Source organism: Crocodylus siamensis, chromosome 7, assembly GCF_052110815.1.
Source record: "Crocodylus siamensis isolate JL-2025a chromosome 7, ASM5211081v1, whole genome shotgun sequence".
Lineage (NCBI taxonomy): Eukaryota > Metazoa > Chordata > Crocodylia > Crocodylidae > Crocodylus > Crocodylus siamensis.
The window spans coordinates 89,512,540-89,532,258 of record NC_143401.1 but is presented as its reverse complement, the minus strand read 5'-3'; the positions used below and the strand labels follow the sequence as shown (position 1 = coordinate 89,532,258).

The 19,719-nt window shown below is 45.3% G+C and overlaps 1 protein-coding gene across 2 annotated transcripts in view; it reads right to left on the bottom strand.

Moving 5' to 3' along the window:
• Positions 1-3,219: 3,219 nt before the first annotated feature.
• The window catches only part of DCLRE1A (DNA cross-link repair 1A), a 37,484-nt gene continuing 20,984 nt past the window's right edge, over positions 3,220-19,719 (bottom strand). Inside the window, exons 8-11 of one of the 2 annotated variants that reach the window (XM_090057399.1) lie at positions 17,884-18,025; positions 15,678-17,252; positions 6,325-6,606; positions 3,220-3,676 (exon numbers count right to left, since the gene is read on the bottom strand). In XM_090057399.1, coding sequence (XP_089913525.1) covers positions 17,086-17,252; positions 17,884-18,025 — 309 coding nt within the window. In that variant the 3' untranslated portion in view covers positions 3,220-3,676; positions 6,325-6,606; positions 15,678-17,085. Of the gene's footprint in view, positions 6,607-15,677; positions 17,253-17,883; positions 18,026-19,719 lie in introns of both variants that reach the window. The other variant, XM_090057400.1, reaches the window with a different exon arrangement.

The following is a 19,719-nucleotide window of genomic DNA, read 5'->3' as shown; positions in this document are numbered from 1 at the left end:
AACCTTTTCAAAACTTCATTGGCTCAAGCAAGCTGTGCTGCATTCTTACAATGCATCTCCATTGTAAGAATTATAGATGCATTTTAAGTCCCTTTGCGTGCATCTACACATGGCTTTAATATGCATTCGCTTATTGTAGTTTGCATTAAAGCATCACTAAAAAAACAGTGGGTGCCTATATATGAGTGTACAAGGCTGCTCCAATGCTCTGGAATTCCAGCAAGTCAGAGGAGACTCAATTAATCAAGCAGCCTCCTGTGTCTCGGGTATCAGTGTCCCCACATTTAAAAATGGCAGTGTTGGCACTTGAACTAAAGCTTGCCATTTTTAAGCATGGGGTCGCTGATACACAAGACAGGGCAGCACTTTAATTAAAGCGGCTCTCAGAACTGCTTTAATTAAAGTCCCCCTCCCCCACCCCCAGAGCATGCGTAACGTCATTTAGCTAATGTGAATTAAAATAAGATAATGCGCATTAAGCATCACTTAAAAACCGTGCTTTCATTAATGTGCATTAAGACAGGCTAATGCGCATTTTCCTAGTAACACACCAGGCACTTTTACATATGCCCAGGGGGTGCAGGGAGGACAGCACTTTAATTACTCCAGCTCTGAGAGTACCAAGAGCTGTATACCCATAGCTGGTGGGGCAGACGCTGGCCCGGGCTGCTGGATGACACCAGAGGCAGGGACCATGGCAGGACAGGTTCCTGGCACCCAAGGGGGCCTTCCTCACTGACACCTCATCATGGCTGCAGTGGAGGCTCTGGCAGACCAGTCATGCTGGAATACATGGCCTGGCTCCGGCCAGGATCCTGGGGCATGAGGATGTCATCCAGCTGCTGCATAAGGGGTACGGACCTGAGGGCAGCCCCCAGTCCACAGCTATGGTCGATGATGCTGACCCACTGTGCCTGCAGGGCGTTGACCTTTACATGGCACTGGTGCCCCCTCTGACTGTGCCTGTGCTCCTTCATGTGGCCTGACAGGCCTTCATAAACGTGGACATTGGAGCGCCCACTCCAAGAAAACTGGCTCAGGACTGTGGCTTCATCTCACAGGACCATGAAATCTGCAGTCTCTTCCTGGGCCCAGTTCTGCCCCTGGGAGGCAGCATGTGCTTTCGGGGATGATGCCAGCCTGGCTCCTTGATGGCCCTCCAGGGCTGTGCATGAGAGTCCAGGTACAGCTGCCTGCAGTGCCCAGCATAAGGGCGTGGCATGGGATAGGCAGGCAGGCAGTGGGGCTGGGCCAGGAGACAACATCAGGGTCCAGGCAGGCTGCTGTGGCTGGTCTGGGGCTACTACTGTGGGACCCAGTGGTTAGAGGCTGGCTGCAGATGGCACAGCTCCACCAGCATCACTGCAGCATTTTAAGGGGAAGGCTGGGGCAGGCAAAGAGCTGCTTCAAGCCCTGTGGCCCTAGGGTTAGCCTGAGGGTGGTCCCCTGGTGGCAAGGTTGACTGGAAGCAAATCTGCTGCACATGTGCTACTGTGCAATAACTACAGCGCAGGTACAAATTAACATGCAGTAGACTAATTGACTACACTCTAAGTGTCTGCACATGTAGATGGTGATGCTTTACCATGCAGTCAGTTAGTCTACTGTGCAGTAAAGCATCGCATGTAGACATTCCCTCTGTCAGATCTCATGAGCGCACCAAGGTCAGTGCCCACACAAAGCTACTATTAGTAAGTGCCACTGAAAGGCCTTGGGGAACCAGCCTTTGCAAAGAAGTTAACTTTCACTCCAGGTTCCTCTTGGTACTAAAGTTCAGATGTAGTACATTTTAAAGACAGCTTGTTTTTGTACAGAGCACTCCCAGTACATGGCGACTGACAGAAGGCTTGATGCTTAATATAAGTAAAGTCAAAATGCTTAATATAAATATATACTGGATTAAAAAACACAAAGACAGAAATGCAGGGGCAAGGGTATAGGGGATTTACTTGATGTTTCATTCCAAGGTAATGAAATGAGGCAATGTAAGGTAATGAGGTAGCAAATAGCCATTTCTCCTTTGAACGGGAGCTTCATCTATTTCCACTCCCAGAACTTTTTTTAATCCCTCTCGTTATTGGACTTGACAAGAGGGTGCCACATCATTCTCTAGTCCTTTGCCAGACTACTGTAGACAATATCATTGCTTTCCCTCTGGTTGCTTAGGTAGTATGGTGATCAGCATCGTAGAAATGCCTATAATTAAATCAAGTGGGCAATCAATGATCATCTATCTCACTGTTATCCCTTTGTAACATCCACCCATTTTCTCTCATCATCTCCGCCTTGGTATTAAGCAAGCTTTGCAAGGATTATGTTGCCATTACAGTGAGCGTGGTCCATAGTAGTCAGAGACGCACTCTGTATTCCAGGTCCATAGGTGTTGTTGAAGAGTAGCAACCCCAGTTAGACAGGTCCTCTCAGGTGCACCTCAGCTAAACTGGGCTTTAATAATTATGGGCAGAAGAGCCAGAAAGTAGGATACAGAAGGGCTGGAAGCGAAGAAGAGGAAGTGCGATTGCTGTCAGTAGACTTCCTGTGCTCAATACCTGCAGGTCACAGGTAAGTTCTAAAGTCACCATAGAGAGGGGTGGGGAAGGAGGTGAGTGCCAGCAGGTTGACTTCATACCTTGATCCACCAGATATCAAATATAGGAGTTTTTAATATGGATAACTGGTAAATATGGGCTTGATGATGACCTTAAGCTTGGCCCTGATTAGCCATGTAGAGACAGCCTCATGGACATCTAGAGGAAACCCATCTGTGACTTTGGAGAAGCCAGAAAGTCTGGCTGCTGGCTGGCCATTCTTTGGGGAAAGAGCTGGCAGGGAAGAAAAGGTGGAGGAGAATTTCTTGAAAATATGGCTTAGTAGACTATTTTTTCATCTTGAGCATAAGCTAGTTTTTTTCTATGTTTAATGTTTAAACACTTCTCCTTATAGTTTCTAGCTGTGTTTCTATACACTCGTCATAATGAAGGCAGAACAGATGGGAATTGACTTATCAATTGACATTTCCTCTTCAGACTCCACAGGGGAGGATAACAGTGTTGGCAAATATTGTATTAACAGCCAGAGTGAGACGGACTCTCTAGCAGGGTACCTCATCAAGAGTTGTCTGAGTGGAGTACAAAAGACAAATATTCATCTGAATTTCTCCTATTGATCCCTATGCCCAGATGCTCATACTTGGCCTTAAAAGCAGGCTTTGGGATGAAACATGATCAATTGTTTATTCGTCTCTAGACAAGTAAAGTGGTTACCTCAGCTGTGTACCCTCCTGGGAGCAAGTGAAGCTATAAATCTAGCAGCCGATGAAGTCTTAGGTAGAAAAATTGACAACAATAATACATCGTTCTTACCGCGAGGTTTTCTTCTGTAAACCTTACGGCTTTACAAGGAAGCTTAAGATCATTTTACAGAAGGGGAAACTGAGGCATTGACTAGGAACTGATGCCCATGGTCGCTCAGCAGGCCAGTAGCTAAGCTGGGAATTAAAACTAGTCTTCTGCATCTCAGTCCAGTGACTTAACAGTTAAACAATACATTGTGATCATTATATTCAATCACATTCTCTCTGCACCTCTCAGTCAATGTGTTTTATAGTTGAAAAGACGAGGTCACATTCTGCCCATTCTTCTGTAGCTGTAGAGAAGACAAGTGTGAGCCTGCTTCCCTGCAGAGGGGAAAGGATTGAATGAAAGAAGCACGTTTATGGCTTTGGGATCTTTTCAGATCAAAAAACAAGACAGGTTCCTAATGCATGCAAGTCAGCAACAGTTTAAGAGCAACCAAGAATGTTATTTTACAGATAATTAAGTCTAATGCAAAAGACAAACACTAAGATCCCACAAATTACTGCTAATGCCAGACATTGCACTAGAGCCCCCACCACTGCATTCAGTCTGCAATGCTGCTGGTCAGATCTGCACATGTAAAAGCTCCTGCTAAGAGATGACAAAGGAACAGAACAATTTAAAAATGAGAATGAATAGGTTCTTACATCCCACCACACAGATCCTCCAAATCACTGCTTTCACTCCACACAGACAAGCTTGTGGGTGGTTGGAAAGGACAGGTGGGGGCAGGAATCAGTATGTGCAGCACCTGGTTGTCAAATGCAGCCTCATTTCAGCCCTTTAAGTGCCTCTCACACACTCCAGACTCCCCCAGCTCGGCTCTGCGCCCTCAACACAAAACTTCCCCATCTCAGGCTTATGAGGGAATGGCAAATCCCCAGCACAATCTCTCACCCCGTTCTCATTAAGAAACTGGGGGGCTGTGGTGTAGACACCCACACAGTCAAATGGGTCGCCAACTGGCTGGAGGGCCGCACCCAGAGGGTGGTAGTGGATGGGTCCTTCTCAACCTGGAAGGATGTGGGCAGTGGGGTCCCCCAGGGCTCGGTCCTCGGGCCCACACTGTTCGACATCTTCATCAGCGATTTGGACGAGGGGGTAAAAAGCACCTGTTCAAATTTGCTGATGACACTAAGATGTGGGGGGATGTGGGCACACTGGAAGGATGCAACAGGCTACAATCAGACCTAGGCAGGTTACAAGGGTGGGCGGACGAGAATAGGATGGGTTTCAACACAGACAAGTGCAAGGTGATGCACCTTGGGAGGAACAACCGGCACCACACCTACAGGTTAGGGAACTCCCCTCTTGTCAGCACGGAGGCAGAAAGGGATCTGGGAGTGATCATTGACTCCAAGATGAACGTGGGCCGGCAGTGTGGAGAGGCAGTCAGGAAGGCCAACCGCACCTTGGCATGCATCCACAGATGCATCTCAAGCAGGTCCAAGGAGGTGATCCTCCCCCTCTATGCGGCATTGGTCAGGCCACAGCTGGAGTACTGTGTCCAGTTCTGGGCGCCGCACTTCAAGAGGGATGTCGACAGCATGGAGAGGGTCCAGAGGAGGCCACTCGTATGATCAGGGGGCAGCAGGGCAGGCCCTACGAGAAGAGGCTGCGGGACCTGAACCTGTTCAGCCTCCACAAGAGGAGGCTGAGGGCGGTCTAGTGGCCTGTTACAAACTAGTCAGGGGGGACCAGCAGGCATTGGGGAAGTCACTGTTCCCCCGAGCACCGCCAGGAGTGACCAGGAATAACGGTCACAAGCTGGCAGAGGGCAGGTTTAGGTTAGATATCAGGAGGCGCTACTTCACGGTCAGGGCGGCTAGGGTCTGGAACCAACTTCCAAGAGAAGTGGTGCAGGCTCCTACCCTGGGGGTGTTTAAGAGGAGGTTAGATGAACATCTACCTGGGGTCATTTGACCCCAGTACTCTTTCCTGCCATGGCAGGGGGTCAGACTTGATGATCTGCTCAGGTCCCTTCCGACCCTACAAACTATGAAACATCTCAAATACTGAACCACAGCTATGCTTTATCCACCTGGATGCAGATGTGAGGAGGCTTTTAAGAGTATAATCAGATGGTTAAGTGCTAGCTTCCACCACCTTCACTCATGCTGTACATACTCTACAAAGTCTCAGTTATTTTAGTGCTAGGGAGGCACCTGGATATTTTGGAAATCTCCTGAGTGCCTATTCACATCTTCAGGTACCAAATTAGTTTTTAAAAAATGGCTCCAAGAGCCTTCTGCTGAGATCTTGGGTAGTAGAGGGTGTTTGGGTGTCTTTGAGGACTCAGCCCAACAGCCAGTTTAGCATTGGACAATCCCATTGCCTCCATTTCCTCATGTTAGAGTGAGGAAACTCCCAAAGAACCATTGCTTCTTGGATGGTTTTTTTAAAGGAAGTCTTTCTGCACTTTCTTCAGCCTTTACTTTCCAAGCCTTGCATTCTGTTGCCATGCATTTTCTCTCTGGGCTTTTGCCCCCGTCTGCAGATAGCTCCAGCCAGGTTATTCCCAGTCCACTGCCTGCCTGAGTTTTTTTTCTTTATTGACTGAGGGTTTTTTTATTTCCTGTTATCCACAGACCAGATGATCTGGAATCCTTTTGCCTCCAACCCATCAATACTTTCTCAAAGCAGCTAGTTAATCAAAGGTACTCATCTCACAGGACCACTACAGGTAGCCTTAAGATACAATACAAACAGAGTAACAACTGTATTGCTATCAAAAGAACCTGTTATGATTAAATTGTTACATCTGTATGATTCTGAAGCAATACAACGGTAGCAAAACCACTCCAACTTTAACCACAACCACATCAAAGTTGATGTGATTTAGCTCACATTTATCTTTACAAGCATCTTTACAGGATTCTGTAGATGTAACAGTTGCACGGTTTCACATTTCCAAGCAGTAAGTCTCCATTTCTTTTTAAAGCAGCTGCAAACATACTTTTATCCATACCCGTAGAGTTTGATTCTGGTTCAGCATGAGTAAAGCCTCCGAGTATGAATCCTTCTTCAGTTAGACTGCTTCTAAGTAGTATCTGAGCAATTAATTGCATTTGCACAGAGAGCTGCATAGTCTAATCTTCCTGGACCAAAAGCAGGACATATTAGCTCCTGCTAAGCTCCATGCTGCTTCAGGTACTCAGACCAACTCTTCTTTATGCTGCAGTCTGTGATGTAGAAATACTCATTTGCAGATCCCTTGTACAATATTTTTCTTGCATCCATAGCATCTGTACTAGATGTAAAGAGAGGTGGGGGGGGGGAAAGAAAGCTTTATTCTAATGCTAAAAAGGAAAAGCCTTTTTTTAACTATTTGTTTTATGTGTTTGTTAGAAACTGGCACAAACAAGTCACTATCAGCTTTGTGATACTGCAGAGCATGCTAATGTGACAGAGTGGAAAAGCCTCCTTGGTGCCAAAGTACTTATTGGAAACTCAGATAACAAAGTGCCATTGTGTAACTACGGGTAAAGGTTCATGGGCTCACAGAGGATAGAAATGGAAAAGGCATTTTAGGCCATCTGGCCCATCCCTCTGCCATTAGAGGACATGTTCCCTACACCAGACTTTCTTTAGAGAAGGACTTGTACATTATTCAAGCATTAAGGCTTCCATCACTGCACTGCAAAAAAATGTTCCATTCCAATGTCGTTTGTAGTTGAATTGGCCTCTTGAAAAAAGGATGGTCTTATGATTTACAGACTGACCAGAGATTAGGGGTCCATTTGCTGACTGTGAGACAATCTCTGCCTTCGTTACCTTCCATAAAATGGGGACGATAAAGAGAAGGAGGTACTTGTCTAGTTTGTTTAGAAGGTAAAATAGTAAAGGCAGAGACTCTCTCCTATTTTGTGTTATGCATAACTGGGCCCTAATCTCAGGTGGGCCTCTGGGCACTATAATAATTAGTATGCAAATTTAGGGTTTTTCCCCCTAATTCAGCCCATTAGTCTCAGGTTATGCCCCACTCTAAATAGCTTTCCCAGAGCCTTAGTAACTTCTTACTGTCCTGTGAACTCTTTCCAATTTGTTTATATCATTTTAGGCTCAAAACTAAAGGTCGACGTTCCAGATGCAAACCCCTTAAGCAGAACCAGCTGACAAAATTTGAGAACAAGAACTCCAGTTCCTAACATGACAAATTTAAAAAGTGATCTCAATTAATTTCATTCACTTGTGCCACATTTCCCCCTCAATCACTAATAATGGTTATAAGAACACTGCCCAGTTGGAGGGGTGAACATAACACAAGCAGTTCCAAATTGCATCACTCTACATCCATGGTAAACAAGCATAAAGCCTAGAAATGTAAAATAAACCCCACCAAATACAAGAATCCATTATTTGTTTTGATTCTAAAATTAAATCCAGCTGTTTCCGTACCACTGGGAATGTGAAGTTAAGTCAAAAACGTTTTGTGCTGAATTGTTCATACCTCCTGATTTATCACTCACCTGCTCTTTGTCAGAAAACCACTGCTAAAAATTGTTCAATAGACACAAAATAAATATGCCAAGACCATAATTGCACTTTGGTTTGCCATAGTAACACATCTCTTATATAACCCAAGTAAACATTCTTCAGATCCAAAAGACAAAGTTTTGGCTGAAAACCAGCCTTAGACACAGTTTAAAAAGTTGGAGTGTTCCAAACCATTTATCAATCTATGCACTATCCTTAAAAAATCATACTATATTAACTACTGATTTAACTATATAGCGCTGATCTAAAATCCAGACAGTTGAGCAGGACAGATATGAGGGAAAAGACATGTTTTTCCCCAGCTTAAGGGGGTTTCTATTGAGATGCACGAGAGTGAAACTGCCGATTGCTATTTTGTGTCCAGATTTGCAGAAGTATGTGGTACCGAGCAGCACCCTTCAATCGGCCCAGGTTAGATTGTCACTGTTCCTATTTAGCATTACCTTTAAATTGCCCCTTCCCAATATGCTGTTTCATGACTGCTGGATCACTATGCATGGATGTGCATAAATATCACTGTTTCCTCATATCATAGCAAAGTATAAAGACTTTGTCTGACTCGGCAGCATAAGGTTATTCCGTCTCCCTCCCCACCATCCCTTCCAAACAATGCTGGTTTTAGCTCATTTATCCACCTATGATGATATGCAATCAGAGCAGTGAGTCTGATGGTAAATACAATGTTACGTAGGCAGCAGTCAGCTTTAAAAATCATTTTAGGTACAAAGAATTAGGGCTGTGCAAAGCTTCGGGTGCTGATTTGATTTGGAGATTCAGCCCGATTTGGTGGCCGAATCTCTGAATCCAAATTGAATCAGGGGACCAATTAAAAGGTCTGAATCAATTTGAAGCTCTCCAAATCAATTTGTAAAAGCTGCGCAGAACTTCGGTGATTTGGGCGGTCCCCACTGCCAGCAGCAGGGAGCTGGACCTGGACTCTGTGCTCGTAAGTAGGGGGTGGGGAAGGGAGGGCAGAGGGGACCATGGGGAGGCCCCTTCCAGGCCCCATCCCTTGCCTGCTCCCTCAGCCCCCTGCCATGGCTTCCCCACCCAGCCCAGCTCCCGGTTGTTTTAAAAAAAAGCCCCTACACACCAGGTGCTGCCAGGCAGGGGGGCGATCCCCGCTGTCCCCCACTGCATGGGGCCCCCACTCTGCCACAAGCCACTCCCCCCCCATGGCTGCCCTACTCCACCCACCGCAGCTCCTGGTCCTTTAAAAAAAATTAAAAATGAAAAAACCCTGGACTCACCGGCTGCTGCAGCAGCCTCAAGGGTTTGGGGGGCTTGTGGAAGAGCCCCCCACACAGTGTGGGGCAGTGGGGATTGCCCCCCTACTGGGCAGGAGCCGGTGAGTAAGGTTTTTTGTTCTTTTTTAAGGGCTGGATGCTGGGGTGGGAGGGGAAGCCATGTGGGGGCTAGGACAGCCGGCAGGGGTTGGTGGGCTTGTGGCAGAGCCCCCCTCCCTGGCATGGGGCAGTAGAGATCGCCCCCTGCCTGGCAGCAGCCAGTGAGTGCGGGGTTTTTTTTTTTCTAAGAGCTGGGAGCTGGGGCAGGCAGGGCAGCCATTGAGAGCGGGTAGGGAATGGGGCCAGTGCGATTCAGAGATTTGGCTGCAGCCGAATCGATTTGGGACAGTGATTTGAATCACCAAATCGAATCACCGTCCCCTGAATCCAAAGCAAATACTAGCCACTTCGCACGAGCCTACAGAAAATGCGTTATGATCCCCTCTTTGGTTTTTCCATCTATGCCTTGACTATGTCATCACCAGATGAGCTGGAGGAGTATCCTAGAGCAGGACCACTTTGCTTAGCAGAAAGTTAATATTCTCCCTGCCAACATCCGATAACCTATCCTGGCTGCTAACTTCAGTGACAAACCCTCATAGGCCCGTTTCCATAATAGTTGTGCTCCTTCATGTTCCTAAGTTCCAATTAGTTTTACCTGCAATTGCCCAGGTTGTCTTCAGAGAAGTTTTAGCACAACTTCCCAACTACTGAGCACAGGGTGCAATCCTTCCCGTTACGTTACTTCATTTTGATCCCAAAGTCCTCTACCATTTCATTCCATGCTTTGTGAGCAAGAAAGAGGTTTGCATTCCTGCTGCTCGTTCCACTGAAGACAAAAATCAGTCTTCACGAGGTGCCCTTTGCCTAAAGCATAGCTTGATGCATGGTAGCAACAAGAACTTGGAACAAAAATCAGGTGCATCACACACTGCTGCTCTTCATAAGATTTAATCTGCTGTGATTAGGAAACCTTGCATGAGAATAATCTAGAAAAGGAAGTGGAAAAGATAGGGCCCCGTTACAAATCTTTCCACAAAATTCTTGCTTAAATAGTTTTCCACTGCTGCTTATATGTTCTGCTTGGTAATCTAAGCAGCCACTTCCTGTTATTAATCTTCTTTCTTTACAATGAAGTGAATGAAAAGATTAGTCTGGCCTCACAACAGCCATTTTTTCCAGGAGGCAGCAGCCAAGAGAGTGGGAGAAATGTGAAGGTGGATGAAATGTTGAAGAGTTGAGGACCATACACAAGAAAGGGTTGGCAGGGGTGGAAATATAAAGCAGAAATACAGAAGAACGGAAGCAGCTAGAGGGCTGCTGTGCAAATACCTAACAGGACAGTACGGAAATGAAAACAGACCGATACATACTGACGAGAAAGGAACAAAAACCATCCCACTCCTGCTTTGTAGATTGAAGGGCGACTATCAGCATCTGCTCCAAATCTGGACAGAATTAACTGGCTGAAAAGCTACAAGTGGGTCAGACCAGCTCTTGCCAATGTCAACGCATGTTTTCCAAGATATATCAACTTTGCAGTTCGTTTCAAGGACTCTTCCTTTTTTAAATTCTTTATTCTGGGCAACAAAAGCCATTCAAAACCCAATCAGAAGACAATTCTGATTGTGTGCTGTACCCTGAAGAGCTGGAAAAAGGCAACAACACCTGTTGCAAACAGACTATTTATACTGAAAACTAGTTTAATGTGGTTCATTATTAAACAGAATAAGTGATAAACAACTACCATGGAAGGCTGCAAGCTTACCAAGTGTGTGGTGTTTATGCATGTGGATGTTGTAGGGATGAGAACAGAGTTGTGGAACTAGGAGGACAATGCAGCTGTGAGTTTTCCTGAGAAAGCTTTTCCTAATATCTAACCTAAACTTTCCTTGCTGCAACCTGAGCCCATTGTCCTGTCGAACCACCCTGCAGGGGATTGAAGGCTACTATTAAATCCCCTCCATTTTGTCTTCTCCAGACTAAATAAGCCCAGGCCCCCCAGCCTCTCCTCGTAAGTCATGTGCCCCAGTCCCCATACCATTTTTGTTGCCCTCCACTGGACCCTTCTCTAATCTGACCCCACCCTTTCTGTAGAGGGGGGCCCAAAACCAATCACAATACTCCAGATGTGGCCTCACTGGTGCAGAATAGAGGGGAATAATCATCTGCAGTTTCCTGGCAACGCTCCTGCTAATGCAGCCTAGGATGCCGTTAACCTTCTAGGCAACAAGGGTGCACTGTTGACTCATATCCAGCTTATTGTCCACTGTAACCCCCAAGTCTTTTTCTGCGGAGCTGCAGCTTAGCCAGTCAGCCCCAGCCTATACTGGGGCATGGCGTTGTTCCATCCTAAGTTTGGGACTTTCCACTTCTCCTTATTAAGCTTCATGAGTTTTCTTTTGGCCCAATCCTCCAGTTCGTCTAGGTTGCTCTGAATCCTAGCTCTACCCTTCAGCATATCTGCTGTTCCCCACAGCTTGGTGTCATCTGCAAACTTGCTAAGGGTGCACTCTATCCAAGCACGGTCCCAAGTCAACATGTCAGTTCAGCTGCAGATTTGCACTACGCCTTGCTTAGGTTCTGAGAGGGGAGGGGGCACAGCGAGAGAACAAGTGCACAATGGGGATTCTGGGATAGTGGAATAAATGATCAAGCGTGGTTTCCAGCCAATACAAATTAGAGAGGCTACAGAACAACTTTAATTGCGTTTTCCCCAGCATTGGGATGGAACATAAAAGCAACCTTTTTGCACTCCCTGCCCCAGTGCTGAATCTAACTTGTCATGATCCAGTGACTGACCCCAGGTATAGCTTTTGGGATCTGCCATATTAAATAGCTTGTATGATGAAGGAAATTCTCATAACATATTGATATTAATCATGCATTTTTGGCACTAGTTAAAGCAAAAACTTCAGACTGTTGAATTGCTTAATGAAGATGAAATTATTTGTTACTTGACATTTCAGTGCAAGTAGAAATGAAATTGCTTATCACTGAAAAACTTGCAGTTGATTTATACAGGGAGATTTTTTTTTCAAGAACGTAGAAATGCAAATACAGTAAAACTATATCTGAATCACTTATCTCACTGATGATCATAGAATCATAGAAGTCGGGTTGGAAGGGACCTTGTAGATCTTCAAGCCCGACCCCCCCGCCCGGGCAGGAGAAAAAGACTGGACTCAAATGAGTCCAGCCAGGTAGTCATCAAGCCTCTTCTCAAAGATCCCCAGGGTAGGAGCCAGCACCACCTCCCTAGGAAGTTGGTTCCAGCTCCTAGCCGCCCTGACTGTGAAGTAGTTCTTGCGGATGTCTAATCTAAACCTCCTCTCCAACAACTTGTGGCCGTTATTCCTTGTTATGCCAGGGGGTGCTCGGGGAAACAGTGTCTCCCCTAAACCCTTCTGGTCCCCCCTAGTGAGTTTATAGATGGTCACCAGGTCCCCCCTCAGCCTTCTCTTGTGAAGGCTGAACAGGTTTAGGTCCCGCAGTCTTTCAATGATGGGTCTGCCCTGTAGTTCCCGGATCATGCGTGTGGCCCTCCTCTGGACCCTTTCAATGTTGTCCATATCCCTCCTGAAATGGGATGCACAGAACTGGACACACTACTCCAGCTGTGGCCTGACCAGCATCGCAGAGGGGGAGGATCACCTCCCTGGCTCTACTTGAGACGCACCTGTGGATGCACGACAAGGTCCGGTTAGCCCTGCCAACCGAGACCTCGCATTGTCAGGTCATGTTCATCTTGGAGTCAATAATGACTCCAAGATCCCGTTCTGCCTCCGTGCTCTCAAGAAGGGAGTTTCCCATTCTGTAAGTGTGCTGCTGGTTTCTACTGCCTAAGTGCATCATCCTGCACTTGTCAGTATTGAAACGCATCCTGTTTATGTCAGCCCACTCCTGTAACCTATCCAGGTCTTGTTGCAGTCTTTCCCTCCCCACTAGCGTGCTCACCTCACCCCAAATTTTGGTATCATCAGCGAATTTAAACAGGTTGCTTTTCACCCCGTCGTCCAAATCGCTGATGAAGAAATTGAACAGCGTGGGCCCCAGGACCGAGCCCTGGGGGACTTCGCCGCCCACTTCCCCCCAGGTCGAATATGACCCATCCACCACCACCCTCTGAGTACGACCCTTGAGCCAAACTGCAATGCATCTGACTGTGTAGGCATCAATGCCACAGTCGCCTAGTTTTTTTAATGAGGATGGGGTGGGAGACGATGTCAAAGGCCTTGCTGAAGTCTAGAAAGACTACGTCCACGGCAATACCTGCATCCATTGCCTTTGTGACCTGATCATAAAAGTCAATCAGGTTGGTCTGACAAGACCTGCCCCTAATGAAACCGTGCTGGTTGCCCTTGAGCATAATCCCTGAAGCCGGCCCATCACAGATGTGCTTCTTGAGGATCTTCTCAAAGAGTTTCCCAAGGATAGAGGTAAGACTGACGGGCCTATAGTTGCCCAGGTCCTCCCTCTTCCCTTTTTTGAAGATGGGGACCACATTAGCTATCTTCCAGTCATCTGGCACCTGGCCTGAGCACCACGAGCGCTCGTAGAGCCATGCCAAGGGCCCTGCAATAACCCCAGCTAGCTCCCTCAACACCCTGGGGTGGAGAGCATCTGGACCCACTGACTTGAACACGTCCAGCCCCTCCAGAAGCTCTCTAACCCGGTCCTCCCCAACCTGAGGTCTGGAGGCTTTCCCCTCGAGTCCATCTGGCATCCCAGCAGGGAAGTCCCGGTCCCTGCACAAGAAAACGGAGGTGAAGAATTGGTTAAAGAGTTCCGCTTTCTCCTCTGGTGCAACCACCAGATTGCCCAGCGTACCTTGCAGAGGCCCCACATTACCCGGTGCCTTCTTCATCCTATGTATTTGAAAAAGGACTCTTTATTATCCTTGATCTTGGACACTAGTCCTAGCTCTATGTCTGCCTTAGCTTTCCTGACAGCCCCCCTACAGGCCCGAGCAGAGGAGGTATACTCCTCTTTGGAGATAGCACCCCCCTTCCACTGGATGTACGCCACCTTTTTGGCAAGCAGGCATTCCCGGACGCTCTTGGTGAGCCAGGGGGGCTTCCAGGCACTCTTGCCTCCCTTGTTTCTTGTTGGGATGGACTCCCCCTAGGCCCTGAGTATTGTTTCCTTAAGGAACGACCACTCGTCCTGGACACTGAGTTCCCCTGCTCTCAAGGACCCCAGCGCCTCACCCACTAGTCTCCTCAACTTGTTGAAGTTGGCCCTCCTAAAGTCTAGGGCTACCATCTTGCTGCAGGCCCTTGACACCCTGCGCTGGATGGTGAATTTCAGCACATGATGATCACTATTGCCCAGGTGATCAAGAACCTGGAGGCCCCTTACCAGGTCATCGCCTGTTGCCAGGACCAGGTCCAACAGGGCTTTTCCTCTGGTGAGACTGCACCTCCTGGATTAAGTGGAGGTCCTGTATCTCAGCTAGGAACCTCCTGGAACGGTCCGTCCTGGCTGACTGTTCCTCCCAGCAGATGTCTGGGTAATTAAAATCACCCATGACAACTACATGTTAATAGTAAGCATCCAGTTATATTTGCATAGCTTTTAGAAATGTTTCCTTCAGTAAAATAGTATAAAAGAAGCTTCAGATTATCCACTCTTTTTGTGGACTGTGGACTCTTTAAGCACTCTTTAATTTATCTTCTTGAAGTCTGAACTCATCCCAGAGCAAAACTTTATTTACACATTTAAGTCTAATATTAAACTGAAGTATGTGGTTGCAAGCTGTCAATTTTTCCCAACACTACACAGAACTCAGTAAAAGAGCACCATTAAAAAACTTACATCACTATAGCCACTATTTGCACTTGCCTTCCTGCTTGGGGGAAATAAAAAGACCGGCTTCTATTAGATCAGTGATTCTGATCTCCTCTGGCACTCTGGAGTGCCTTAAAATCAAGGGTGCTGTGGGACACTACGTAATGTTAGCGCTGTTAGGTGTGTAAACATGATTCACAAGATGAACCCAGAGGCCACATCCAGATAAACACGGCTGTGCAGTATGTGGCACTGCAGGTACATCTGTGGTGCCACATAAGGCACATTCAGCTGTTCTCCATGCTGCCAGGGAGCAGCATTGGGGGTGGGGTGGGTGGAGAAGTTGACCCCTGGATATCCAGGGGTCAAAACAAAACAAATAAACAAAAAACAAACACCACCCTGTGCAAAAAATACGTGGAGCAGTGCACACAGGGGCAGTGTGTGCACAAAAACGGAGCCATGCTCTGGCTGCCGACCAGGTTCTGAGCAGCAGGATCACCATTGCTGCATCCCCAGGAGGTCTCCAGGACCCCAGATAAGACTGCTGGCTCCAGTCTCCCCTACCCCACATGGGGTAATCTGCCACATGCCAAAGGGCATGGGGCACAGCCGTTCCACAGGGGCAACTAGCAGCAGCACAAGGTGTGCTGTCACTAGTTGTCCCCAGGGAACCAAATGTCCATGCTTGTGTGAACATGGCCAGAGATTTCAAATAGGAATTAAATAGCATTAAAAATATTCTTACCCGTTGTGGTTTGTTGGAGTTCTCTGCAACAGAAGAATCACTCTACTATTTTTCTGTACTCATAAAATAGGTAAAAAGTAATAGCCGGCATTTTCTGGAGCATGCTTAACAAGTCTAACAAGGGGTGCTTCAAGCCAAATGAGTGGTGCTTTGAGTCTAAAAAGGTTGAGAACCACTGTTATTAGACTTAGGAACTGAACATACAAATGTTAAACTAACTTTAAGTGGTAGATAAGTTTCTTTGACTTCAAAATGAACTGTTCCCCTGCTTAATGCATGAGCTGAAACATTTGCATGACAGTGGCAAGTAGGTAATCCTACGTGCCCAGTACACAAGTAACGCACGACAGCTTCAACAAGCATTCCATGTGCAAGGCAGTTTGTTGGATTACTCTTGCAACACAGTCATATCTACTTCATCTTACTGTAAAAAAAATACAACAGGCTTAATTTCTGTTCTTTATTTAAAATAATTATAAAAGTTTCTTGTATGCAATATAAAAGATAAGGGTAAGAATCTCTTTTTTTTAAAATGATTTATTCTTCAAAATACCCATTTATACTCTGCTGTAATACTACAAACCAATCCTCTATTCATGATGTAAGCTTTGTACGTACACATGTGAACTCCTTAGTGTTACAACACTCAGTTTTGCCCAATTAAAAAAGTCACTTTGCACCCTGAGTTTTATATCAATTTAGTTCTCCTAAACTTAGTATCATCTCCTTTTCCACTGCTGTCATTGCCTATAAAAATACTTCATCTTGAAATTGAAATTACAGAAAATTAATTCATTTAAAAGGTCTGGAAATCTCACTTCTGTTCAAATTTTCTCCTGTACCATTTGTTCTACATTTTATAGGCCAATTGCATACATCTGTTATACATTAGATCAATAGGAGGCAGATAGCTTCAATCAAAAACAAAACAAAAACAAAACAAACAAAAAAAACCCCCATGAGAATAATCATAGTTCACTTCTTTTTCTGCCATTTCTTAGAATGACCGCACTCATGCACAGGGCAGAGGAAAAGGATAAGACCTAAGTCACCATGCAGCAAAGAATTAGAGAGCATACCTAATATTAAGCATCTGAATAATTCTAGTGAAGCCAACTCAAATACTCAGGTGTTAAATTTTGGCACCTGCTTAAGCAGTTTTCTGAAGTATTTTTCCAAATAACCTGAAGCGTATATTTGCAATTGTTTGAAATGTAAACTACAAAAAAAAAATTAATGGTTACCTAAGAGAACTAAGCACCTTTATCTTGCTGCTGTCTTTAAGGGAGAATAGCAGCTTGTTTCTGCTCTAACCAAGTTTAGGGGAAAAGACGGTTAGATGGAATTCCTGGCAAGTTCAATCTCTTTCCAAGCATGTCCCCTATGAAACGCACATTCTTTCCTCTTTCTAATTACGTCCAGCAACCTCAGTCATCCAGTCTTTAAAATGCTTCTGCATTGAATTTCTGGCTCTCCAGTCACCAATATTTACAGTGGGGATGATTTTCTGTGGTTTCAGCCACTGGACAAATCGTTTCATTTCCATGTAGCTGCTGTGCTCGCTGTAAGGAATCCCTGAAACAAAACAATGCAGAGGTACTTCAGTCAGTCTGATTAACCTGAAATCTTATTGAAGATTCTGAAGCCAAAAATAATTTTAAATTAAAGTTTACACTAAGGAACAAGTTCAGGCTTCGTTATTGTAAGAATTACCTACAATGTCTGTCATCAGTGCAAGCCAAGTGAAACTACGTAGTTTGTTAAGTGATGAGAGGAGAGATTTTCTAGGAAATTAAATTTCATTTACAGATTTATTTCAGAAACTGCACCAGTAAGAACTGGTAGGAAGCAGGCTGAAACCAATGGAAGCTTTCCAGCAGATGCAGGGCGTCTCATGGTTTTACAGAGAGTGGAATCCTGGCTTTACTGAAGCCCAAGCTGCTTCCATTGACTTCATGGGACCAAGCTTTTAAAGTCAACTATTTTATTGAAAGAAGGCTATAAGAAGGAAACTACCGAAAATCTGTATTTACAGTATTTTAGAATTGATGACTGGTGGACTGCTGGCCAGATTTATCTGCTCAGCTTCTCTGAGTGATGATAATAATTACTGGTTACGATGAGTAAGTAGTAAGAGATGCTGGAACGAAATGTCCAAAAACAATCCACTAGAATTAAATTATCGAACCATTTCTATTATTTCTACCATATATCGTGATCCTTCCCCTTATCTGAGGTCTGATCTCTACTAGCGAGTGGCAGGAATCCGAATAAGTCCATCCAGTAGGTTTGAAAGCCAAAATTTGGTCAAAATTCTCAGAGAACTTGTCCAAATGATTTTGCAAGCCCTGTAAAACAGAAGAGAGCATAGGAAGAAGTTTATTAAAGGACCACCACCACAATGATTCAAACCTAAAAAAAGTTTGGATTTGGTGATGGAGAGACCTGAAATTATAAAATGTTATACATTTTTAATCTAAAAGATCTTCTTTCTTTTCCTTTTAAAATATAGGCTGTCTATAAACTACTGTGTATATAAGGGACAATTTTTAAAACAAAACATTTCTTCAAAAAGCGGTCTGGGTCTAAAATGTAAGTTTAAAAAAGCTCTTATAAGCATTATAGATGCGGCTTTATTTGTTTCTTCAATTTAGCCAAAATATTTGGATGAATCTTAAATTCAAGAACATCTTATATTTTAAGGGGTATGCCAGTAATGGTCAATACTTTTCACTTGGCAAGATCCTAGAATCTCGCATGCTTTTCAAATACAAAAAAATATTATTAACTCTTCATTACAGATGAGAACACTAAAACAGAGGAAATTAAATGGTCAATCTGAAGTAGCAAAAGAAGTCAGTATCTGAGCTGGGTAGAGAGCTTGGGCCTTGTGGCAAGGGACAGAAGTTACACATACGCTGGTTTAAGTGATCAGAAACTGTTTTAAACCTGTAACAGAAGTTCAGTGCATGTAAACCAGTTTCAAAATTCCCAAAACTGATTTAAGATAAACCTGATTGAATATACCATCAAACTTAATTGATTTGGGTCAAACTGCTTTATGGAACTTCTGTCCCAGATCCCTTCCTAGTTTAGGTTAAACCAGTCCCCCAGCATCCCAGCATGCTTTTCAGCCCTGGGCTTGGGTGTCCTGTCTCCTCTAGACAGCAGGGCTGGTGCTGCCCCTCGGCTCTCTAGCTAGACCAGGGGCAGGGGCATGGCCAGACACTAGCACTGCACAGCCCCCTAAGGCTAAGCAAGCAGGGACGGGGTTTATTTCCCCCTCCCTCCCTTTTCCCCCTGGGGACCAAAGTTGGCACTGCCTGGCCAAGACAGAGCAGCCCCTCAGGGTAACCCCCCCGGATCCTTGCTGCAACAGTGGTAGAAGCAGGGGCACAGCCAGAGCCGACTGGCCGGCATGGTCCTGCCTTCCACCTGCCTTGCCAGTGGCTAAGGCTGAGGCTGTGCCCCGACCTGCCCAACTTCCCTGCAGAAGGAAAGGGAGGGCTCTAGTGCCCTGAGTCACTGCAGGCATGTGCCTCCATTTCCCGAATCACAAGTTAATGTCTATGAACCAGCAAGCAAGTGAAATCTACAGTTTAGAGTAACCTGCAAAAATTGAATCAATTCAGGCTTGGGTTTTTTGAATGACTGTATTTAGGCTGTGTGATCACAAGACTATGCTTAGCTTTTCAAAATCCAAACTGAACTTGAAGTGAGGAAATGAAGTTCCTTATCTCTTCAATCCTAATCCTAAAAAAATCTAACCTGAAAAAAGGTTCAGTTGGCAAGGACAACTTTCATTTCTGTGGAGAAAAGGGAATGAAACTGCAATCCTACTTTGGGATTAAGATAAGTATTATTTAAAACCCAAACTAAGAAAACAGTTTTAAAGGTATCCTGTTGATATATTACATGTACATTATATACTTGACCACAGGATTTTAGATTTCAGACTGGACACTAAGCCAGAAGCAAGAATAAAGCACAAGATGAAAAAAGACTACTTAAAATGAAAGAGATGAATTGCTAAGGAGTGCTA